This window comes from Balaenoptera acutorostrata, chromosome 5, assembly GCF_949987535.1.
Source record: "Balaenoptera acutorostrata chromosome 5, mBalAcu1.1, whole genome shotgun sequence".
NCBI classification, from domain to species: domain Eukaryota; kingdom Metazoa; phylum Chordata; class Mammalia; order Artiodactyla; family Balaenopteridae; genus Balaenoptera; species Balaenoptera acutorostrata.
In genome coordinates this window covers 142,832,065-142,851,573 of record NC_080068.1, presented here as the reverse complement: position 1 = coordinate 142,851,573, position 19,509 = coordinate 142,832,065, and the positions used below count along the sequence as shown (strand labels likewise).

The following is a 19,509-nucleotide window of genomic DNA, read 5'->3' as shown; positions in this document are numbered from 1 at the left end:
TGAGGGAGGTGAGGTGTGAGGGAGGTGAGGTGTGAGGGAGGTGAGGGAGGTGAGGGAGGTGAGGAGGTGAGGAGTGAGGAGGTGAGGGAGGTGAGGAGGTGAGGGAGGTGAGGCAGGTGAGGAGTGAGGGAGGTGAGGTGTGAGGGAGGTGAGGTGTGAGGGAGGTGAGGTGTGAGGGAGGTGAGGGAGGTGAGGGAGGTGAGGGAGGTGAGGAGTGAGGAGGTGAGGGAGGTGAGGAGGTGAGGGAGGTGAGGCAGGTGAGGAGTGAGGAGAGGGAGGTAGGGACGTGAGGAGTGAGGGAGGTGAGGAGGTGAGGAGTGAGGAGGTGAGGAGTGAGGTGAGGGAGGTGAGGAGTGAGGGAGGTGAGGGAGGTGAGGTGTGAGGGAGTGAGGTGTGAGGGAGGTGAGGTGTGAGGGAGGTGAGGGAGGTGAGGGAGGTGAGGGAGGTGAGGAGTGAGGAGGTGAGGGAGGTGAGGGAGGTGAGGAGGTGAGGGAGGTGAGGAGTGAGGAGTGAGGGAGGTGAGGGAGGTGAGGAGTGAGGGAGGTGAGGGGAGGTGAGGTGTGAGGGGAGGTGAGGTGTGAGGGAGGTGAGGGTGGTGAGGGAGGTGAGGGAGGTGAGGGGTGAGGAGGAGGTGAGGAGTGAGGAGGTGAGGGAGGTGAGGAGGTGAGGGAGGTGAGGCAGGTGAGGAGTGAGGGAGGTGAGGTGTGAGGGAGGTGAGGTGTGAGGGAGGTGAGGAGGTGAGGGAGGTGAGGGAGGTGAGGAGTGAGGAGGTGAGGGAGGTGAGGAGGTGAGGGAGGTGAGGCAGGTGAGGAGTGAGGGAGGTGAGGTGTGAGGGAGGTGAGGTGTGAGGGAGGTGAGGTGTGAGGGAGGTGAGGGAGGTGAGGGAGGTGAGGGAGGTGAGGAGTGAGGAGGTGAGGGAGGTGAGGAGGTGAGGGAGGTGAGGCAGGTGAGGAGTGAGGGAGGTGAGGGAGGTGAGGAGTGAGGGAGGTGAGGAGGTGAGGAGTGAGGAGGTGAGGAGTGAGGTGAGGAGGTGAGGAGTGAGGGAGGTGAGGGAGGTGAGGTGTGAGGGAGGTGAGGGAGGTGAGGGAGGTGAGGGAGGTGAGGAGTGAGGAGGTGAGGAGGTGAGGGAGGTGAGGAGGTGAGGGAGGTGAGGGAGGTGAGGAGTGAGGGAGGTGAGGGAGGTGAGGAGTGAGGGAGGTGAGGGAGGTGAGGTGTGAGGGAGGTGAGGTGTGAGGGAGGTGAGGGAGGTGAGGGAGGTGAGGGAGGTGAGGAGTGAGGAGGTGAGGGAGGTGAGGGAGGTGAGGGAGGTGAGGAGGTGAGGGAGGTGAGGAGGTGAGGGAGGTGAGGCAGGTGAGGAGTGAGGGAGGTGAGGGAGGTGAGGAGTGAGGGAGGTGAGGGAGGTGAGGGAGGTGAGGAGTGAGGAGGTGAGGGAGGTGAGGAGGTGAGGGAGGTGAGGGAGGTGAGGAGTGAGGGAGGTGAGGGAGGTGAGGAGTGAGGAGGTGAGGAGTGAGGGAGGTGAGGGAGGTGAGGAGTGAGGGAGGTGAGGGAGGTGAGGAGTGAGGAGGTGAGGAGTGAGGTGAGGGAGGTGAGGAGTGAGGGAGGTGAGGGAGGTGAGGTGTGAGGGAGGTGAGGTGTGAGGGAGGTGAGGGAGGTGAGGGAGGTGAGGAGTGAGGAGGTGAGGGAGGTGAGGGAGGTGAGGGAGGTGAGGGAGGTGAGGGAGGTGAGGAGGTGAGGGAGGTGAGGCAGGTGAGGAGTGAGGGAGGTGAGGGAGGTGAGGAGTGAGGGAGGTGAGGTAGGTGAGGGAGGTGAGGAGTGAGGGAGGTGAGGGAGGTGAGGAGGTGAGGGAGGAGAGGAGGTGAGCATGGAGCCCTTCCCAACCATGTGAGCTCCACCTGCAGGGTGTGGGCCCAGAGAAAGGGGACGCCGGGGCTGAGGAACAGGTGTGTGTGTGGAGGCCCCGTGGCACATGCACATGGTGCCCCTGTCCGGGTGCAGCCCTCGCCAGGCCCCGGGCAGCAGGAGGAGCCGGGCCCCGCCATTGCGGGATGGCCTCACCTCTCCACCGTCTCACAGAACAGCACGATGACCTCCTGCTGCACGTAGTACTCCCGGGGGGACTTCACGGGCACCATGGCCGACACGTAGCTGCAAACAGAGAGAAGGAAGTGAGGGCCGCCTGGTGTCTCCCGGAACCGAGGGTGTCTTAACTGACAACCAGATGAGGTCCTTCCAACTGCAGCCCGGCCGCATCTCAGCAGCTTCATAAACACACACCCCCAGCATCACCGTTTATATTTTGAGCCAAAGCTCCTCCCAGGGTCAGGCCTCAACCAGCGCCTCCTTGGGTCCCACAGCCCTGCCCATCCTGGAACCGCCACTGCCCACTGCCGCGACGGTCCCCAGCCTCGAGGGAGTGAATGACCCTGTTTAGGGCTGACGGACAACCCCTGGGCCCCCACACAGAGCAGGGCCAGGGGGCTCCACCCACTCCCCAGGTGAGAACATTTTTCTGTCACTAACTAGTTTTTCTTGTTAGGAAAGCTCAGTTGGAAAGATGTGGAGCAGACAGAGCCGGCCGAAGCTATAAAGCTCACTTGTGGCGCCCACTCCCTAGAGAACCGGCTGGAATGCCTGACTTCCTTCTGGGGCCCACACGGCACAGGACGGACAGCTTTCATTAACCGGGCCACCGTGGACGGGCTTTGGGGTGCTGCTCCTCATCTACCTCCAGCGTCTCCGTGTCTGTGGACACGGCACAGGTCCCTCCCCGCAGTCCCGGGTCCTCCAGAGCCCGTCCTGTGAGGGCTCCAGGGACCACGCCATGTCCTCTGCCGCGGGCGGGGACAGGCACGCCCCAGGGAGCTAGTGGGGGTCGGGAGGGCAGAGCCGCTGCGCTGGAGAGGCGCCCCCCTCACCCCACGGAGCTGGGGGCCCCAGCAGGCCCCCGAGCGGCCACCACTTCCTCCTGGCTCCTGCCGCGTCCCACGTCCGGGCACAGAGACGTGCTGGGGGCGGGGCGTTGTGCTGACCGTGACCTTCACCCGCAGGACCACCAGCGGCAGAGGTGCTGGGCGGGACCCAGCGTCCCCTGCGTCCCTCGGTCGCCTCTGCCCGCCTCCGCCCCTCCCCCTACGCCGTGCCCCCGCCCCCCCCCCCCCGCGGCGGCCCGGAACCAGCCCGCGCCTCCCTCCGCGGAGTTTCCCAGCTGCAGACGCAGAGCCCGGCGGAGCTGCCCGCCCCCAGCCCTCCCCACGGGGCAAAGGGTTAGGGTTCCTCGCTCACCTCAGCTCGAACTCGGCGAACAGCACGTCGAAGTGCCTGAGCGCCTCCCGCATCTTCTCCGTGTAGGTGTTGAGGTCCCGCAGCGCCTGGTCGCGGAGGGCGCCGCGCACGTCCTCCAGGCTGCGGGTCAGCTCCTTGGCCAGCGGCCGCATGGCCATGCTCTCCAGCTCGCGGTTCATGATGATGGAGCCGGCGGCCAGGCACTGCGGGCGGCAGAGGGCGTCAGGGAGGCCCCACCCGCGTGTCCTCGGCGCCCGGAGCGTGCGGGCTTCCGGAACCCACGACAGCGGGCGCTGAGAAAGGTCCCCCCACCACGGCGCCCGAGAAGACTGTACAGCCAGAGGTGGGACCGGAGGGCAGAAGAACGGCGGGGCTGGGGCGCCTCATCCCGGAGACGCCTCCCGGGCCTCCCTTCCGGGAGCCCCTCCCTCATATTCCTGCCCCCCTCCCCCCTCCGCTCTGGGGCGCCTGCTCCCTCCTGGTTTCTCTTAGATGCGGAGCCATTATGGCGGTGAGAACCAACGCCCTCGGGCTTGGGGGCTCCATGCAGGGGCCTCCGGGCCATGTGACCCCTGTCCCCTCCCCACCCGGCCCACAGACGCCAGGTTCCGGCCGTACTCCAGGTCCACCGCACCGGGGCTGACCGCGGCCCCCCAGCATCTCCAGGCATTCTAGGAAGCAGACGCCTCGTGTCCATAAAGGCTCTCTACATCACCTCATGGCTTGCACAGCTGCCCCTGCCCCTGGGACCCGCTTTGCAGAGCTGAGCACTGAGGCTGGGGGGAGAGACGGCCTACCCAGGGCCCCAGCAGGGACGCCCCAACCAGGTGCGGCTCAGAGGAGCCGGGTGGAATGGGCTGAAACAGGGGAGCAGGTGGGCACGAGAGCCCGGCAGCGTGGGGGAGGGGGGCATTCCAGGAGTCCTGCAGAGCTGAGGCGGGGAGGACCGGGCCGCGCACGCCCCTAGGGTCCGAGAGCAAGGCCAAGGGGTCGTCTGGGTGTCCCACGGGTCACCCCTGGCTGGGGTGAGGCTGGTCCTGCCTCCCCGGGCGGGCACCTCCCTCCCGTGCCTCAGGCTCCTCCTCGGGAGGTGAAGACCAAGACCGGAGGGGCTATGTGAGTGGCGGCTGGAGCGTGGGCCAGGGCGCAGCGGCCCCGCCCCGCCAGAAGAAACAGTCCTGCGGGTGCGGGCGGGCAGTGCTGTTCCGAATACCAGCATTACTGTAATAACCGCTTTTAGGCCCTATGTGTCTGGGGGCCTGAGAACCTCATAGAAATCACATGTGAGGCCTCGTGTCTGTATCTGCTTGTGTATAGTTTCCAGGGAGCATGTTCTCGCCTCCCCGCGACCCTACAGGCTCAGCACCATGTGTAACCCCTGGAGGAGGAGACGCCGGGCCCTGCACCTGTAGCTGCACACGAGTGAGCGTCGTAGAGGAGCAGCTGGGCAACGCCCAGCATCGTGACCCCGGACCCCGGCGGCCACCCACTACCTCGGCGCCAAACCAGAGCTGGCCAGCCAGGTTGTCGTGCCGGATCTCCTCGGGGAACTTGACACAGAAATCCCGCGGGGCGCGCTCCTGGGGGATGCACACATCCATGATCTGGTTAATGATGTTCAACACGTTGTCCTGAAACAGAAACGGGAAGTGCGCTAAGACGCAGCTCCAGCTGGCGGCTGGCAGGACTGCTTGGAAAGTCAGAGAAGCAAGCCCAGTGCAGCTTAGGATGACCAGGTGATGTGGTAGCACATGTGGGCCTGCTCTGCCACTGCTACAAGGAGCTCAAACTTTCCAGAAGTATCCAGAGTGAAGAGCACACCCTTCCCCACGTCCAGGTGTCTGGAGCACCCGCCATGAGGGCTGAGGGCGCTTCCCACGTCAGTCACCAAGTTCATGGTGCATCGCCCTGTGTGACGGCTGTACCTTTCCCTGCTGACCCGCACCTGGGCCCCTGCAGCCTCAGCCACGATGGCCGCCCCGAGCATCTCGCTGAACTCCTGTACACAAATTTCTTAGGAGAGAGCTGGAGAGATGGAATTGCTAGGTGGACAGACACACAAAAAGTGGATTTTCACCGCCCACTTGCTGTGCTTCTCTGATTAACAGTATAAGTCTGTGTCATCCTGGGCATGATCGCGACACAGTCAGGGAAGACCTGCTGTCGGGACAGACATCAGTAGGAGACCACATGTAAGACTGGTCTTTTCCAACCTGTTTTACTGCATCTTAAATCACATCCCATTCTTTTCTCAAAATTGTCCTGTTCTTGAAACGTCTACCATCCATTCAGTAGAATTGCAAGAATGTTCCAAGTTTAGTTTGCTTCTTTAATTTGTTAAAGGTAAGATTAATACCCATTCATCCCAGAGACACTGGAAACATGGGAAAGTGGAGGGGCAGGGAATGTCCTTGGGACAGTGTGACTGCAGGTGGCACGCTTCCTTCCGGGTCTTGTCCCCGTGGGCTGCTTCCCATCAGCACGGTTGGGATCATCTGTGGACACAGTCTTGTACTCTGCTGCTGTCATTTACAGTTGGGACATGTTATTATCACTTTCCACAAATCCAACTTGTGACGGGGCGTCACGTAAGATTCCAGCACGTGGACCATCCTTTTAACTCCCTGCTTCCTCTTCTGCTGGACATTTATGTCATTTCTAATTTACCGTGAATAACGCAATCACCACTGTGGTGCCTGACACTGAATTCTGGGTCAGTCCCTCAGAATCCACTCATCCCTAGAAGTGGCATTACAAAGTCAAGAGTGTGAAGTGCATTTATAGGCCCTAATTACATTCCACCAAATTGCTTTCCAGAAAAAGACAGCACACCCTCACCCTCAGCAATTCTGTATCTCAACAGTCCTCCTCTCCACCCTCTGAGGCTTGAGTTTCATTTTTCTTAGGCAGTAGATGTGAGCGGGAAGCATGACTTTCTAATGCAAACAACTGACGCACTGAACTCTGAAGGAAATTCTGCACCATAAGGAAATCGCACAAAACATAAAAATAAATCCAACCAACATCAAGTGGTCCTACTGTCAGCTCTATTTAAAAGGTTTTCTGGGTGGGCAGGTCTCTTTCTCACGATTCAACAAAGTAATGAACAAATAATGGCAAAAATAACAGCAAGTGCTCAGGAAACGTCAGCTCGTATTGAGAGCCAGGGATCTCAGCCCAGCAAGGTGGCAGGGCTTACCCAAAGTTGTGTGGCCTTTGAGTGGCACTGATCCCACCCTGCCCAGCCCCAGGACGGCAGCTGCCTGAGGGTGAGGTCTTTTTTCCTGCACTGATGGGTCCCCAGTGACAGAGCAGTGCTGAACACACGGTGTCGCTCAACGGACGTTTACTGGGGCGTCCGATTCCAGCCAAGGTGGAGCAACATGCATGAAATTTACCTCTTCAAACAACAGTAATGGAAGCAAATGAGACAGCGGTTCTCCAGACACTGGACGTCAGGCAATAAGTGATCCCAGAGAGAAGAGAGACAAATGAGGCGGGAGCTATGACTGCCCAGTTCACTGCCTGGAGGGAATTTTCAGGTCACGGCACAGACAGAGGGTACCCACGTGGGACCCAGCAAACTCCCTAGTTGAAGTGATAGGGCTGAGAGCCCGGGTAGACCAAGGCAGCCAGAATCCAGAGGACAGAGTAGCAGACGTAAGTGAGCTGCCCAGGGAGACAGCCTCTGGGGAGGCCCCTGAGTATTCAGCTGGGCACAGGGCCGAAGAGTAGAGAAGTTCACGGTTCACAGGGCATTGGGTAGATACCCGAAAGTGTCTCGGCTCAGTAGCAGACTATTCTTAGCCCCAGACTAAACACAGCTCTGATTCTGCCTAACATCTTAAAGAAACAGGATGCAAAAGGATCAAACCATTTCTAAGTAACCAAACTGTATCACAGAACAAAGCTCAAAAAAGTTTATGGAAAAACAAAAATACTCAGCTCTCAGCAAGGTAAAATTCCCAAGGTCAGGCATCCAATTAAAAAATTACCAGGCTTGGGCTTCCCTGGTGGCACGTGGTTAAGAATCCGCCTGCCAATGCAGGGGACACGGGTTCGAGCCCTGGTCCAGGAAGATCCCATATGCCACAGAGCAACTAAGCCCATGCACCACAACTACTGAGCCTGCGCTCTAGAGCCCGCAAGCCACAACGACTGAAGCCTGCACGCTGCAACTACTGAAGCCCGCGCTCCTAGAGCCCATGCTCCGCAACAAAGAGAAGCCACCGCAATGAGAAGCCTGCGCACCTTAACGAAGAGTAGTCCCCGCTCGCTGCAACTAGAGAAAGCCTGTGTGCAGCAACAAAGACCCAACTCAGCCAAAAATAAATAAATAACTAAATTTTAAAAAATTACCAGGCTTGCAAAGAATTAAGAAAATATGACACATGATGAAAAGAAAAAGCAACCCATCGAAACCAACCCAGACCTGACAGAGGTGATAGAACAGGGGATGAAGGCAGCTGTCATAACTGACTTTCGTGTGTTCAGAAAGTTACGTAGAATCAATGAAGAAACAAAAAGGTCTCAAACTGATCCAGAGACAAAACTTACAGTATCTGAGGTGAAAACAAAAATACACTGGATGGGATTAACCTCAGATTAGACAGGTCAGAAAAAAAGAACAATAAACTTGGAGACATAGCAATTGAAACTTTCCAAATTTATCAGAGAGAAAATACCAATAATAATAATAGAAGAGACCATCAGTGAATTCTAGGACAACCTCAACATGTCAAAATACATACAATTCAAGACCCAAAAGGAGGAGAACTGAAACAGAAAAAAATATGTGAAGGAATAGTGACTAATTTTTTCCCCAAATTTAATGACAACTATAAACTCACAGATCCAAGAAGTTCAATGAACCCTAAGCACAGGAAACACAAAGAAAGCGATACAAAGTCACAGCATAATCAAATTGAGGAAAACTAATAAAAAGAGAAAATCTCACAAGTAGCAAGAGAAAAAAATTTACATACAAGGAACAAAGGTAAGATCACATTAGCATTCTCACTGGAAACAATGCAAGTGAGAAGAGTGGAAGAACATCTTTCAAGTATTGAGGGGGAAATGATTAACAACTTAGGATTCTAAACCCAGCAAAAATAGCTTTCAAAATTGATGACAAGATAAGAATTCATGACCAGCAGACTCACACTGAAAAAAATGCTAAAGAAAGTCTTTCATGCAAAAGGGAAAAGACACCAGATGGAAATTGAGATCTTCACGAAGGAACAGAGAGACCAAAAAGGGCGACTGCACGGGAAAAATGCAAGATCCTTTATTATTGTTTAATTTTCTTTACAAAAAATTTGACTGTTTAAACAAAAACACTGACAATATAATGTGAGTCTAAACACATGTAAGACGAACATGTATGACATAAAGACATAAGACTGCTTTCAAAGAGTTCGATACCACCTCACATATACAGTAGGAACCTTACAGGGGCTTATCCCATCTGTCCCTCCCGGATCAGCTGCTGTTACTGCTGCTGTTGCTGTGGGTGATGGGGTGGACAGTAATAAAAATAGTTAATAAAATCTAAATGTAATTTACCATATCAACAAACTAAGAGGAAAGAAAAACACACGATAACCTCAACAGACACAGAGAGAGCATCTGAAAAAAATCCAACATCCATCCATTCCTGATAAAACTCTCAGCAAGCTATGAATAGCCGGCAACTTCCTCAGCCTGAAAAAGAGCATCTATGAAAACCCTACGATAGCTAACATCACACTGAATGGTGAAAAACTCAATGCTTTTCCCAAAATTGATCTATAGATTAAATGCGATCCCAATCAAAAACTCAGGCTTTTTTGTAGATATCTACAAGCTGTTTTTAAGTTTCATATGGAAATGCAAAGAACCTAGAACAGCCACAACAACTTTGAAATAGAAGAACAAAGTTGGAGATCTGACGCCCTCTGATTTTACGACTTACTTTAAACCTACCATAATTAAGACAGTGTGATACTGGCCTTAAGACAGATCAGCGGAACAGACTAGAGAACCCAGAAATAGACCCACACAGATATGGACAACTGATCTTCAACAAAGGTGCAAGAACAATTTAGTACAAAAAGGACAGTCTTTTTCAGTGAGAAAGGATGGTCTTTCAACAAATGATGCTGGAACAATTGAAAATTCATTTGCAAAAAAAATATGAATGTTGGTTGAAAGCTCACACCATATACTAAAGTTAGGTCAATATGGATGAGAGACCTAAATATAAAACCTCACAACTACTGAAGCCCGTGCGCCTAGAGCCCATGCTCCGCAACAAGAGAAGCCACCGCAGTGAGAAGCCCGCGCACCACAAGGAAGAGTAGCCACTGCTCGCCGCAACTAGAGAAATCCCTCGCACAGTAACGAAGACCCAAGGCAGCCAAATAAATAAATAAATATAAAACCTTTCTTTCTTTCTGAAAGAAAATAAGAAAATTTGATGACCTTGGGTTAAACCAAGATTTCTTAGATATGACACCAAAAGCATGATCTATATAAGAAACAAATAGGTAAATTGGGCTTCATCAAAATTTGAAACTTAGGCTCTTCAAAAAACTGCTAGGAGAATGACAAGATAATCCACAGACTGGGAGAAAATGTTCGCAAATCATCGTCTGATGAGGGATTTAGTGTCCTCACATGGTCGTCCCTCTGTGCCTGTCTGTGTCCTAACAGCCTCTTCTTGTAAGGACACCACTCAGATTGGATCAGGGCCCACCCCAGTGACCTCATTTTACCTTAATCAGCTCTTTAAAGGCTCCATCTCCAAATGCAGTCACACCTGAGGCGCTATGAGTTAGGGCTTCAACACAGGAATTTGGGGCGGGGTGGGGGGACACAGTTCAGTGCATAACAACAACCCAGAATTCATTTCATCCTACTGCGCCATCAGCATGATTTCTTAAATCCTTTACGATTTTCTGAAGCAAGAAGGAAAACGAAAACCCGTGCAAAAGTCATCAGAAACCACCTGCATACTCATGTGTGCCCTAGTCCACAATTTTCCTGAAGAAAGTTTAGTTTACACAAAAGCGCATTACTTAGATTCCTTCTAACTGGGATGAGAGTCAGCCCAGCGAGGCTGAACCGCAGTGCACCTGCCTCACCCTCCACAGTGCCACATGGGAGAAGCAGCAGCTGCGGTTCGCTGGGCCTCTGCTGCGTGCCTGGGCAGGCTGGAGACTTAGCTAGAAGACCCCATTTCGGGTCAGAAGGTTCAAAACACCACACCCAGCGTGGTACCAGCCTGTCCGGCTGACCCCAGCCAGAAGGTATGACCTGAGCAGCCCTGAGACCAACGTGAGGACCCGCAGGGGCCCCCGGAAAGCAGAGCCGGGCCAGGCTGGCGTTGCCATGCGTGCTCTGCACAGATGCCCCCTGCTCAGCTGAGGGTCCACCTGGTCTGACGGGACCTGGGAGGCCTGCGGTGCCCCCGACAGGGGGCTGAGCCACTACCCACGGCCGAGAAATTCATGACCTCTGGGTACTTGGCAGGGGCGTCCACATCCTCTGGAACTGACTCACAGGTGCTGGGAACTTCGGGGGATGGGGGACCAGCTACATCTGGAGTTGGGTGACCTCCCCAGGGCAACCATGCTCTAAAATCAAGGCCAGCAAGTGACCCGGCAGAGTGGGCCGCAGCCAGCCGCCTCCGTCAGACCTGCACCTTATCTCGGTTCTTGTGCTGTGATCACACACATCACCCCGTGCTCTCGGCCTTTGTCAAAGCCCCTCCCTGACCGCAACGGCCTGCCAAATGCCCACCTCCCCTGCGCCTGCCTGGCTCCCTCCTATGACATCATCCACCCTCTGCCCAGGGGCACCTCTGCAAGTGAGCGCTGTCGAATGAATGAATGAATGAATGAACGAACTGGCAGCATCATGAAGGTCAATGAAGATTAGAAATGGCAAAATGCCTGTTTCTGGGAGTTCCCTGGTGGTCTAGTGGTTAGGATTCCGGGCTTTCACTGCCATGACCCTGATTCAATCCCTGGTTGGGGACCTGAGATCCCACAAGCCGAGCAGCACAGCCAAAAAAAAAGCCCGTTTCAAGAAAGATGTTAGAAATGAAAGTGACTTTCCAACCTAAATAGCTGAGCTTTGTAGAAATTCACTGTAGTGGGAGCCCCTGACAAAACAAGGAGCCCCAGTAACTGGCCAGTGAAACGAATGTGACAGTGACAAGCCTTTATTAAGTTACGGTACACACGGGGAGGCTCACTTTGGCGCGTTTTCCTGTGGCGGGCAGCTGAGTACAGAGCCAGCACCCAGGGTGCCTCAGCCATAACTTTCAGCCACGCGTTTGTGGGGAGAGGAGTCCTCCCAGCGGGCTTGGCTGCCGCTCTCTGCGAGGCCTGCGTGCGGGGCTGGCCCTGGGCTGGCGTCCGGGAGCTGGGGTGTCGGGATGGGGGGCTCCCTGGGCCTCCCCTGTTGTGTCTGTGCTGACACCCTTCCCTCCTCCCCGGGGCTGCAGTTCAGTGTGTGCCCGGCAGAGGGGCCTGCGGAGCCTGCGGGCCCCCAATGAGAGCCCCGGTTCTGAGTCTCTGACGAGCTTCCCTGGGGACAGCGTGTCGCTGGGGGTGGAACGCGGCCCACGTGACTCCACGGGACGAGGTTCTGGAAGCTGGCGCCTGTTTCCTCTGGACCTCGCCCCCGGGCCCTCTCCCTTCGGTGGTGCTGCTTCACAGCCTTTCACTGTGATGGTTCAGAGCTCCGAGTATACGTGAGCCCTGCGTGTCCTCCTGCTGGAAGCCCAGGGTGGCTTTGGGGACCCCGACACAGGGGTCTTCAGAGAGGAGTGAGAAGTGAAAGATGCTTGTGTCGCTATGTGAGAGTGAACTACTTTAGCTGATTTTTATGACTTGTTTCTTGACCTTTTTAAGCGGCCTCACCCGCATCCAGTACCAGGGCCGTCCTCCTTCTCTGATTTTCCCTGCGGAGGCTCTGCAAGGCACAAGCCAAGTTTCACCCCACTCGGTCACTCTGTGTAACATGCAGTTACAATAGCCAGTGAGCCGGCATGAGTGGCCTTGGGAGTAAACACAGTCCCCTGCAGGGAGCCCCACCCTGCGGTGGGGGGAGGGGGCAGAGAGAGGCCTCCTCGCTGCCAGCGGTGGGTGAGCTGAGGGCACAGGAAGGACATCCCCCGGTGGGGAAGCAGGGCATCGACAGACCAGCCAGTCAGGAGACCCTCCTGTCCCCTTGGTCCCTGGACCCTCCTGAGAGATGGGAATGGGATGGGGTGTGCTCCTCCCGCCCCCTCAAGGATTCTGTAAGAACCCTTGATGCTTGAAACACACGACGGGACATTTGCTTCCCCGGACCCGCCCTGTGATCTAGGACGCACAGCCCTCACCTCCCCGGTGGAGAGGCTCAGACTGGTGGACTGAATACACCGAGAAGGTTCTGGAACTTGGTGAACGACCCTGACGGTCACTTGACAAAACTTGCTTCATCCACGTGCTCTCGTGCTGGTGTAGCCTCCCGGGTGTTCGGGGAACCCAGAGGAATTCCCAGCATGGTGTCCAGGACCAGCTGAACCCTACAGCAGGAGGTTGCCACCCTGCCAGCTCTGCGGCGGCCCCGCGGGCCGTAGTCCCCTTCCCCGTGCCGGCTCCTCGTCCTCCCACGTTCCTCTCCGATGGTGTCCCGCGACCCCGCCCCTTCCAACCTGCTCTTGTCCCCGGGATGTCCCCCCCGCCCCACTCCGGTCCGGTTTCCCTCCCTGAGACGGCTCCCCGGGCCCGCGCCCTCCTTCCCCTCCGTCCCGCCGCTCACCTGGCAGGAGCGGAACTGGCTGACGAGCAGCGTGCAGCGCTGGGGATCCTTCCGCCCGTCCAGACTGTCCAGCTCGGCGGCCACCTGGCTCAGCTCCTCGTCCGCGTGGTAGAACTGCGCCAGCAGCTGCGGGTCCGACCGCTGCGGGGAGAGAGGGCGTGAGCGCCGCCCCGGGGGGCGTGGCCTTGTCCCCACCGTGGGCGGGGCCGTCGCCCCGCCGGCTCCCCTGATGCCCCCTACGTCCCCGGGGGCGGGGAGAACGACCCCAGACGAGGGCTGGGGAGGGGCCGGGGCGCGGGACGGTGGAATCAGCTCTCAGGAAGGAGTTTTAGTCCAAAACTAAACTGAAGTGATAAAGGCGGCCGCTGAAGGAAGGGCGCGGCCCGCTCCCCAGCCTCCTCCCAGCGCTCAGCCCTGTTTCCACGACGCCAGGAGGGGCGGGGCTTTGTGGCGGGAAACGCTTCTCTCAGGGGCTCACCTCCCACGAAAGGCACGGGGCGTTCTTCTGATTCTGGGTCTTCAGGCGTAACCCCACCCTTGGAGCGAAGGCCCAGCTCCGTGTGCCTCTGCCCGTCCTGCCGGCCACCTGACCGCCCCGGTCTGTCCCCAGCTCCAGCCCCGCCGGCCACGTGCTGTCCTGTCCACACGCTCACGCCCACCCCAGGCCTCCGCGCTGTGCTCCCTCCAGCCGAGGTGCCAAGGGCTGTCCCCTAGGATCTGAGTCTCCAGGATTAGGACAAGCCCACGGGAAGGGTGGCAAAGCCCTCAAACATGTTTTTATAAAAGGTGCCCTTCATGATGGGACAGCGAGATACAGAAGAGAAGGAAAGACACCCAATCAACCCTCGGTTCCCTCCTCCTTCTACCTAAGAATCAGCACATGGCTGTCTTTACGCTCTACATTTTGTTGAACATAAGGTAACTTATTTTCGTAATTTCTCTCAGCTCACTGCTCGATGGAGCCTGTGTTCCGCCCCCTCCCCCTACGTGGCCCGTGCCAGGGTGGTTCTTCCTCCGCTCAGGGGTCTTGGTCATTCATCAGTGCCTTACTCTGGGTCACTTGCGAGGCTGGCCCAAACCCCTAGGGTGGTGAGGAAGCCCCTCAGGGAGGCTGAGCCGACCTCGGGCCGGGGGGGGGGGGGGGGGGGGGAGGGGCTTCAGTGATTGGTCCAGGAGGCAGACATGTGACCCAGGCAGGGCCAATGGGAGACCTCCCTGGGACTTTCCACCGGAGAGTGGCAGGGGTTCACTGATCCGTGCACCAACCCAGCAAAGGCACCTGAACACCCACTGCCAAGGATGCAGGGCTGGGGACACGGCCAGGAATGGGGCAGGTCCAGACCCTGGCCCCCTCCATGGGCTCAGCTGACTCACGCCCAGGAGGGCCACCAGTGACCCCTCTGTGATGAGACCGGAACCAGGTTGGGGTCAGGGGCTGGCAGTACATTTTTGCCCCTTTCCTGTTGTGCTGACTGGAAGGAAAGACGGAAGGAGGGGGTCTGGGAGGTGGGGAGCCGGCTGACTCTGAATGGTGCCCTCACGCACTGTCCCTGCCACCCTGGAGTCAAGCTCCCTCTACCCCGACCCACATCCCTCCATTAAGGCCCATTTGGACCCATTTCCCACCCTGGAGCCTCCTCTTAGTTTCAGAAGCTGGGAGGAGGGAGAGACACTCTTGCCCTCTGACCCCCCAACCAGGGTTCAATCTCGTGCCTTCAGGGCCTGGCAGACACCTACATGAGGGAGAAGACAAAAGGGAGCAGTGGGGCTTGTGGAGAACTGGAAAGGGCCTGCCTGCCCGGGGAGAGGCCAGGGAAGAAAACAACAGCACCCAGTACTGGAGGACCCCAGCCAACCCCCGCAAGCCTTGCGTGGGCTAAACGTCTCCATGACCACGAACAGCCTCCCGCTCTCCCTGTGGAGGGCACGGGGTGGGCGTGGTGGAATCTGCCACCTTGGAATCGATGCACAGAGACAAAGCCTTTGGGCTCACCTTGCTTTGCTTTCAGTAAATCAAAGACCTTAAGAGCAGACCTACGAATGTGTTGACCATTAGCAAAAAGAGAGCTGAGCACACACACACACACACACACACACACACACAGCAGAAACTGGAGAATTCAGAAAAAAAATTTTTTAAACCTAACAATTATCTTTATTTTGTTGAGACACAAAAGATCTGTGTGATTTTTAAATTTTAGTGATACTCCGAGACAGCTTTCCGGCCCCCTCAGGACTGGCATTTCCAAAGAAAAATCAAAAGTCCCCTGTGTCTCCTGGGGGTGCCGAGGAGCAGCAGGAGAACCTCACTGATTGTGGCAGTCACATTCACCCGGAAACCCCAGACGCTAGGGAGACAAAACCTCCAGGCAGAAGTCCAGGAAATGAATGAACACAACTTACAAAACTCAATCTGTGCTGATTAACAGAATCCAAAAGAAAATTTTGGTGCTACATTTCCATTTCTAAGTATGCAGAGAATGAAGCAAACACAGCAGTCTCCAGCCGGCTGATCACTCACAACTAAATGGGTCCAGCAGGGCAGGGTCACCCTCAGGCCAGCTCGAAGGCCTGCCGACTGGAGGAAGGTAAAGATTAGGAACAGGAACTCTCTCTTTGGTTTGAATCAGTCAGCCTCATTCAACAACATTTAAAATCAAATTATAAATTAGACTTTTATTTATTTATTTTATAGTTATTTATTTATTTGGCGGCACCAGGTCTTAGTTGCGGCATGCAGGATCTTCGTTGCGGCGTGCGGGCTCTTAGTTGCAGCATGTGGGATCTAGTTCCCTGACCAGGGATCAAACCCGGGCCCCCTGCACTGGGAGCGCAGAGTCTTAACCACTGGACCACCAGGGAAGCCCCTAAATTAGACTTTTAAATGTCCCTAAGTAAAATGTCCACAGCAAAGAGAATCAATTGATATAAATACGAAGAAGTACTCACCCTATTTTGAAATAAAAACTATAAGAGAATAAAAGAGAGCCCAGTAGTAATGTCTTTTTTGGCGCATGATGTCAATATTTTCTCAAAATAAATTCATAGCAGTGACAGTTTTCACTGTTACAAGACAAAAATAAAACTAATGAAGGTAGCATTTTAGCTTAGGAGGTTAGAAGAGTAGTGAACAAGCAGCCCCAAAGAAGCCTCAAACACCCAAAAACACAGCAGTACTGAATCAGTCCAAAGTGCAAAAGTTGACTAATTCAGAACTAATTTTGTAAAGCTGATGAAATTATCCATTCATTCAAACTCCTGTTCTGCGATGCAGGATGGGGATGCGGGATGCAGATGTGAATGCAGATGTGGGATACAGGATGCAGGTGGGTGTGAGCTCAGGCCCCGCACTCAGGAGCCCGTCTGAGCCAGGCATGTGACAATGCCGGAGGGACCCAGCCTTTGTGAGTCTGGCCAGCTGGGCTGCGGCAGAATGTGGCATGAACCCTGAGTGTCCCCAGCCCGGTGCAGACCCCTCTGTGAGGTGGCCCAATATTGACCCAGATGAAGAAGACTAATGGCCAAGGTCACATCCATGGACACGGCAGAGCTGGCAGCCAGCCCAGGTCTCACTCTAAGGATACTCAGGAGCCCATGTGGGAGAGAGGAGGAGGTAAGAGTGACCAGGGCGGGATCCCTCTCACGCCTCTTGCTTCCCAAATAGGAAGTAAACACTGCAGCGGAAGAACCTTAGAAGGATGCCTTGTCACTGCAGGGCAGCAGCGCAGTCGCAGCCAAGCGCCAGGAAGGGAACGAGAAGAGAAGGCAGATGGTGGGACAGGTGGGCGGGACAGATGGCAGGTCAGGCAGCACGGCCAGGTCAGAAAGGACCAGCCCCCTCACACCCGCCTCGCAAGCTCAGCGATGGAGTGCAGCCCCGGGTGCGCAGAGTCCCAGCCCGCTGCCCCGCCAGCAGCCCCCCAGCAGCTGTCCCAGGACATGACCTGGGCTCCGAACGCTGGTTCCCGAGACGTACTACCCCACGGGACCCCCACCACCCTGACACTCTGCAGAAGAGAGCCTTGCGGATCTCGCTGGACCCCCCAGGTGGGCTCTTCAGCTGGACAGAGTGCAGGGAGCTCAGGGGTGAGGGCTGGGTGCCTAAGAGGCCAGCCCAGGCCCTGGGCCTCGCTTGGACCAGTTTTCCAGTAAAGCCTTGGACTCCCCACTGCAACACCCAAATCCAAGAGCATCGCAGAGAAACCAGAGAAAAGCCTCAAGTCACACTCTCTGAATCTGGCAGCTCCCTGTGCTGTGCGCCCGACCACCCGCTGATCCTCAGGCCCCAGGCACGGGAGAAGCTGACCAGGCCATGCTGGACTGCCAAGGAAACCCACTGACCACTGGTCACCAGGGCTGGGACCCCTCACTTTCTCCAAACACTCACCCAGACCCTCCTGCAAGTCTCCACCACCCTCTGTCCCCTCTGAGTCCTGGAGTGCCCGGGAGGCCGTGACCCATATCCGCAGGGTTGGCCTGGTCCACATCAGTGCATCAGTACACCAGCGCTGACCTGGCGGCACCACCAGCCACCGTCAGCGGATCTGGCGCCCCAGATAGGCACACACTCCTGTAGTCACATGGTGGCAGCCTGCCATCTGGCCCGTGGATGGCTGGTGGCCGGTTACTCCTGCCCCACCCCCACTCAACTGCCCGCCTTGCCCCCCAGGCTCCTCCACCAGGGCTCCCGCTGGGTGCCCCTCCGGCCCCTGCTCTCTCTCAGGACTCGGGTACCTGCCCTCCCTGTGGCCGTCAGGCCTGGGTACGGAACCGACCAGAGGTACATCACCATGCCCGTAGTTCGCTCGGTCTGCCCAGCACCCCCCATCAGCGAGCCCCTGGGGCAGCCAGCTGCTTCCTACCGAGACTCGAGGGGCGCCCATCGCTGGTGGTTGTAGGAATTGGTGGCCAGGGTTCGGGTGCAGTTTAATCACAAAGATAACCACCCAGAGCTGAATGTGTGTCATCTAACTCCCTTAATCCAACGCCTCCACCTCCCCAGAAGGTAAGGGCTATTCCCCAATTTACAGAAGGAAAAACCCAGGCTCAGAGAGCGAGATTCATAAATCCACCCAGTATCCCATACCCAGTAAGCAGTCTCACCTGCCACTCGGCCTCCCTGACAGAGGAAGGCCTTGTCCCGTGACTCAGTTTCCCTACTGGCTCCCGCTGGGTGACGGGGACCAGAGAGCACAGAGCCATCATCCCGGCTGGCACCACGTGGACCTGAGGGCGAGCCGGCAGGTCCCACCAGGCCTCAGGCTCTGTGGCTCAGGGTCCAGGCTCGTGGGCCACAGTGGGTCAGCTTGCACAGACACCACGTGTCAAGTCTGTACGCCCGGAGAGCATCCATCCCCCCGGGAGGCTGGCCCTGTCCTGGGCTGCAGACCAGCTCACTGCCGGACCCCAGGACCCACCCACCCTGGGCAGGTGCCAGTGGACAGTCAGCTGGCCCCACACGTGCCTGCAGCCTGACCTGGCACCACAGGTGGCCTGTCCTTAGCTGTGCGGAGGCCAGCCAGGCCACTGTGAGCCCTGCTGCCTCAAGGGCACAGCCCTTTGCAGCAAAACACTGCCAAGTGCTTGCCCAGGAAAGGCTGATGGCTTTACCTTCGATTTGCATCAATAAATATTTTACCCCTATGGTATAATAACAAAACAAGCCATTTCGGTTAGAGGAATCAAGGGCCCTCCAGAGCATGGGGGCAGAGTCTGAGGCTCAGACAAGAGGTGGCAAGAGGAACCAGGTGGGCACCGAATGTAGAGGATGCGTGCTGGACACGGGTCCAGGGTGGGCTCCAGGTTCAAGTCCCGCTCAGTACCTTACCGGCGGTGACCTTATCCCACGCCTCTGTTTATCATCTGCAAAGTGGGCTTAAAGCACACGGGATACCTCGCACGGCGCTCGGGGGGTCTGCACCTGGTGCAGTCATCGCGGCGGTGGCGTCAACTGACCGTGATAAGTGAGAAATGAGACGCTAAGGACCCACGTCATTCCTGAGAACATCGCCGCCACCCCCAGCGCCCTGTCCCGGAACTCGGCTGAACACGCCCCGACGTCCTGCCGGCAGAGCCGCACGGGGCCTCAACCCCAGGAGGCAGCGTGACCCACAGCGAGGGTGCGAGCGACCCCTCCACCCGGAGTCCCAGGCCGGGGACAGGCGCAGCCACCGCGCGTGCCCCCTGCCCACGGGCCCCTGGATCCTTCGAGTCAGGCAGAAGGGGGCGCCCAGAGAAGGGCGGGGAGGTGGGCAAGGGCGCAAGGGCCGGGGTGCAGAGAACCGGAAAGGGGTAGAGGGCGGGGCACGCGGAGGGGCCCTGGGGCGCAGGTGTCCCGGTGAGCCCGGAAGAGCGGGCGCGCGGAGGGGAAGGAGGAAGAGACTGGGGCCCCAAACGCGGGGCCCCCCACATCTCGCAGGGCAGGACCAAGTC

General features: G+C 56.9%; 1 protein-coding gene across 4 annotated transcripts in view; it reads right to left on the bottom strand.

The window, feature by feature from the left end:
• ZFYVE28 (zinc finger FYVE-type containing 28) overlaps positions 1-19,509 on the bottom strand; it is a 118,168-nt gene that overhangs the window by 49,695 nt on the left and 48,964 nt on the right. For 3 of the 4 annotated variants that reach the window (XM_057546543.1, XM_057546544.1, XM_057546546.1), the window contains exons 2-5: positions 13,078-13,218; positions 4,776-4,913; positions 3,283-3,485; positions 2,056-2,145 (exon numbers count right to left, since the gene is read on the bottom strand). In XM_057546543.1, the coding sequence (XP_057402526.1) occupies positions 2,056-2,145; positions 3,283-3,485; positions 4,776-4,913; positions 13,078-13,218 (572 nt within the window). Of the gene's footprint in view, positions 1-2,055; positions 2,146-3,282; positions 3,486-4,688; positions 4,740-4,775; positions 4,914-13,077; positions 13,219-19,509 lie in introns of those variants that run through there. The other variant, XM_057546545.1, reaches the window with a different exon arrangement.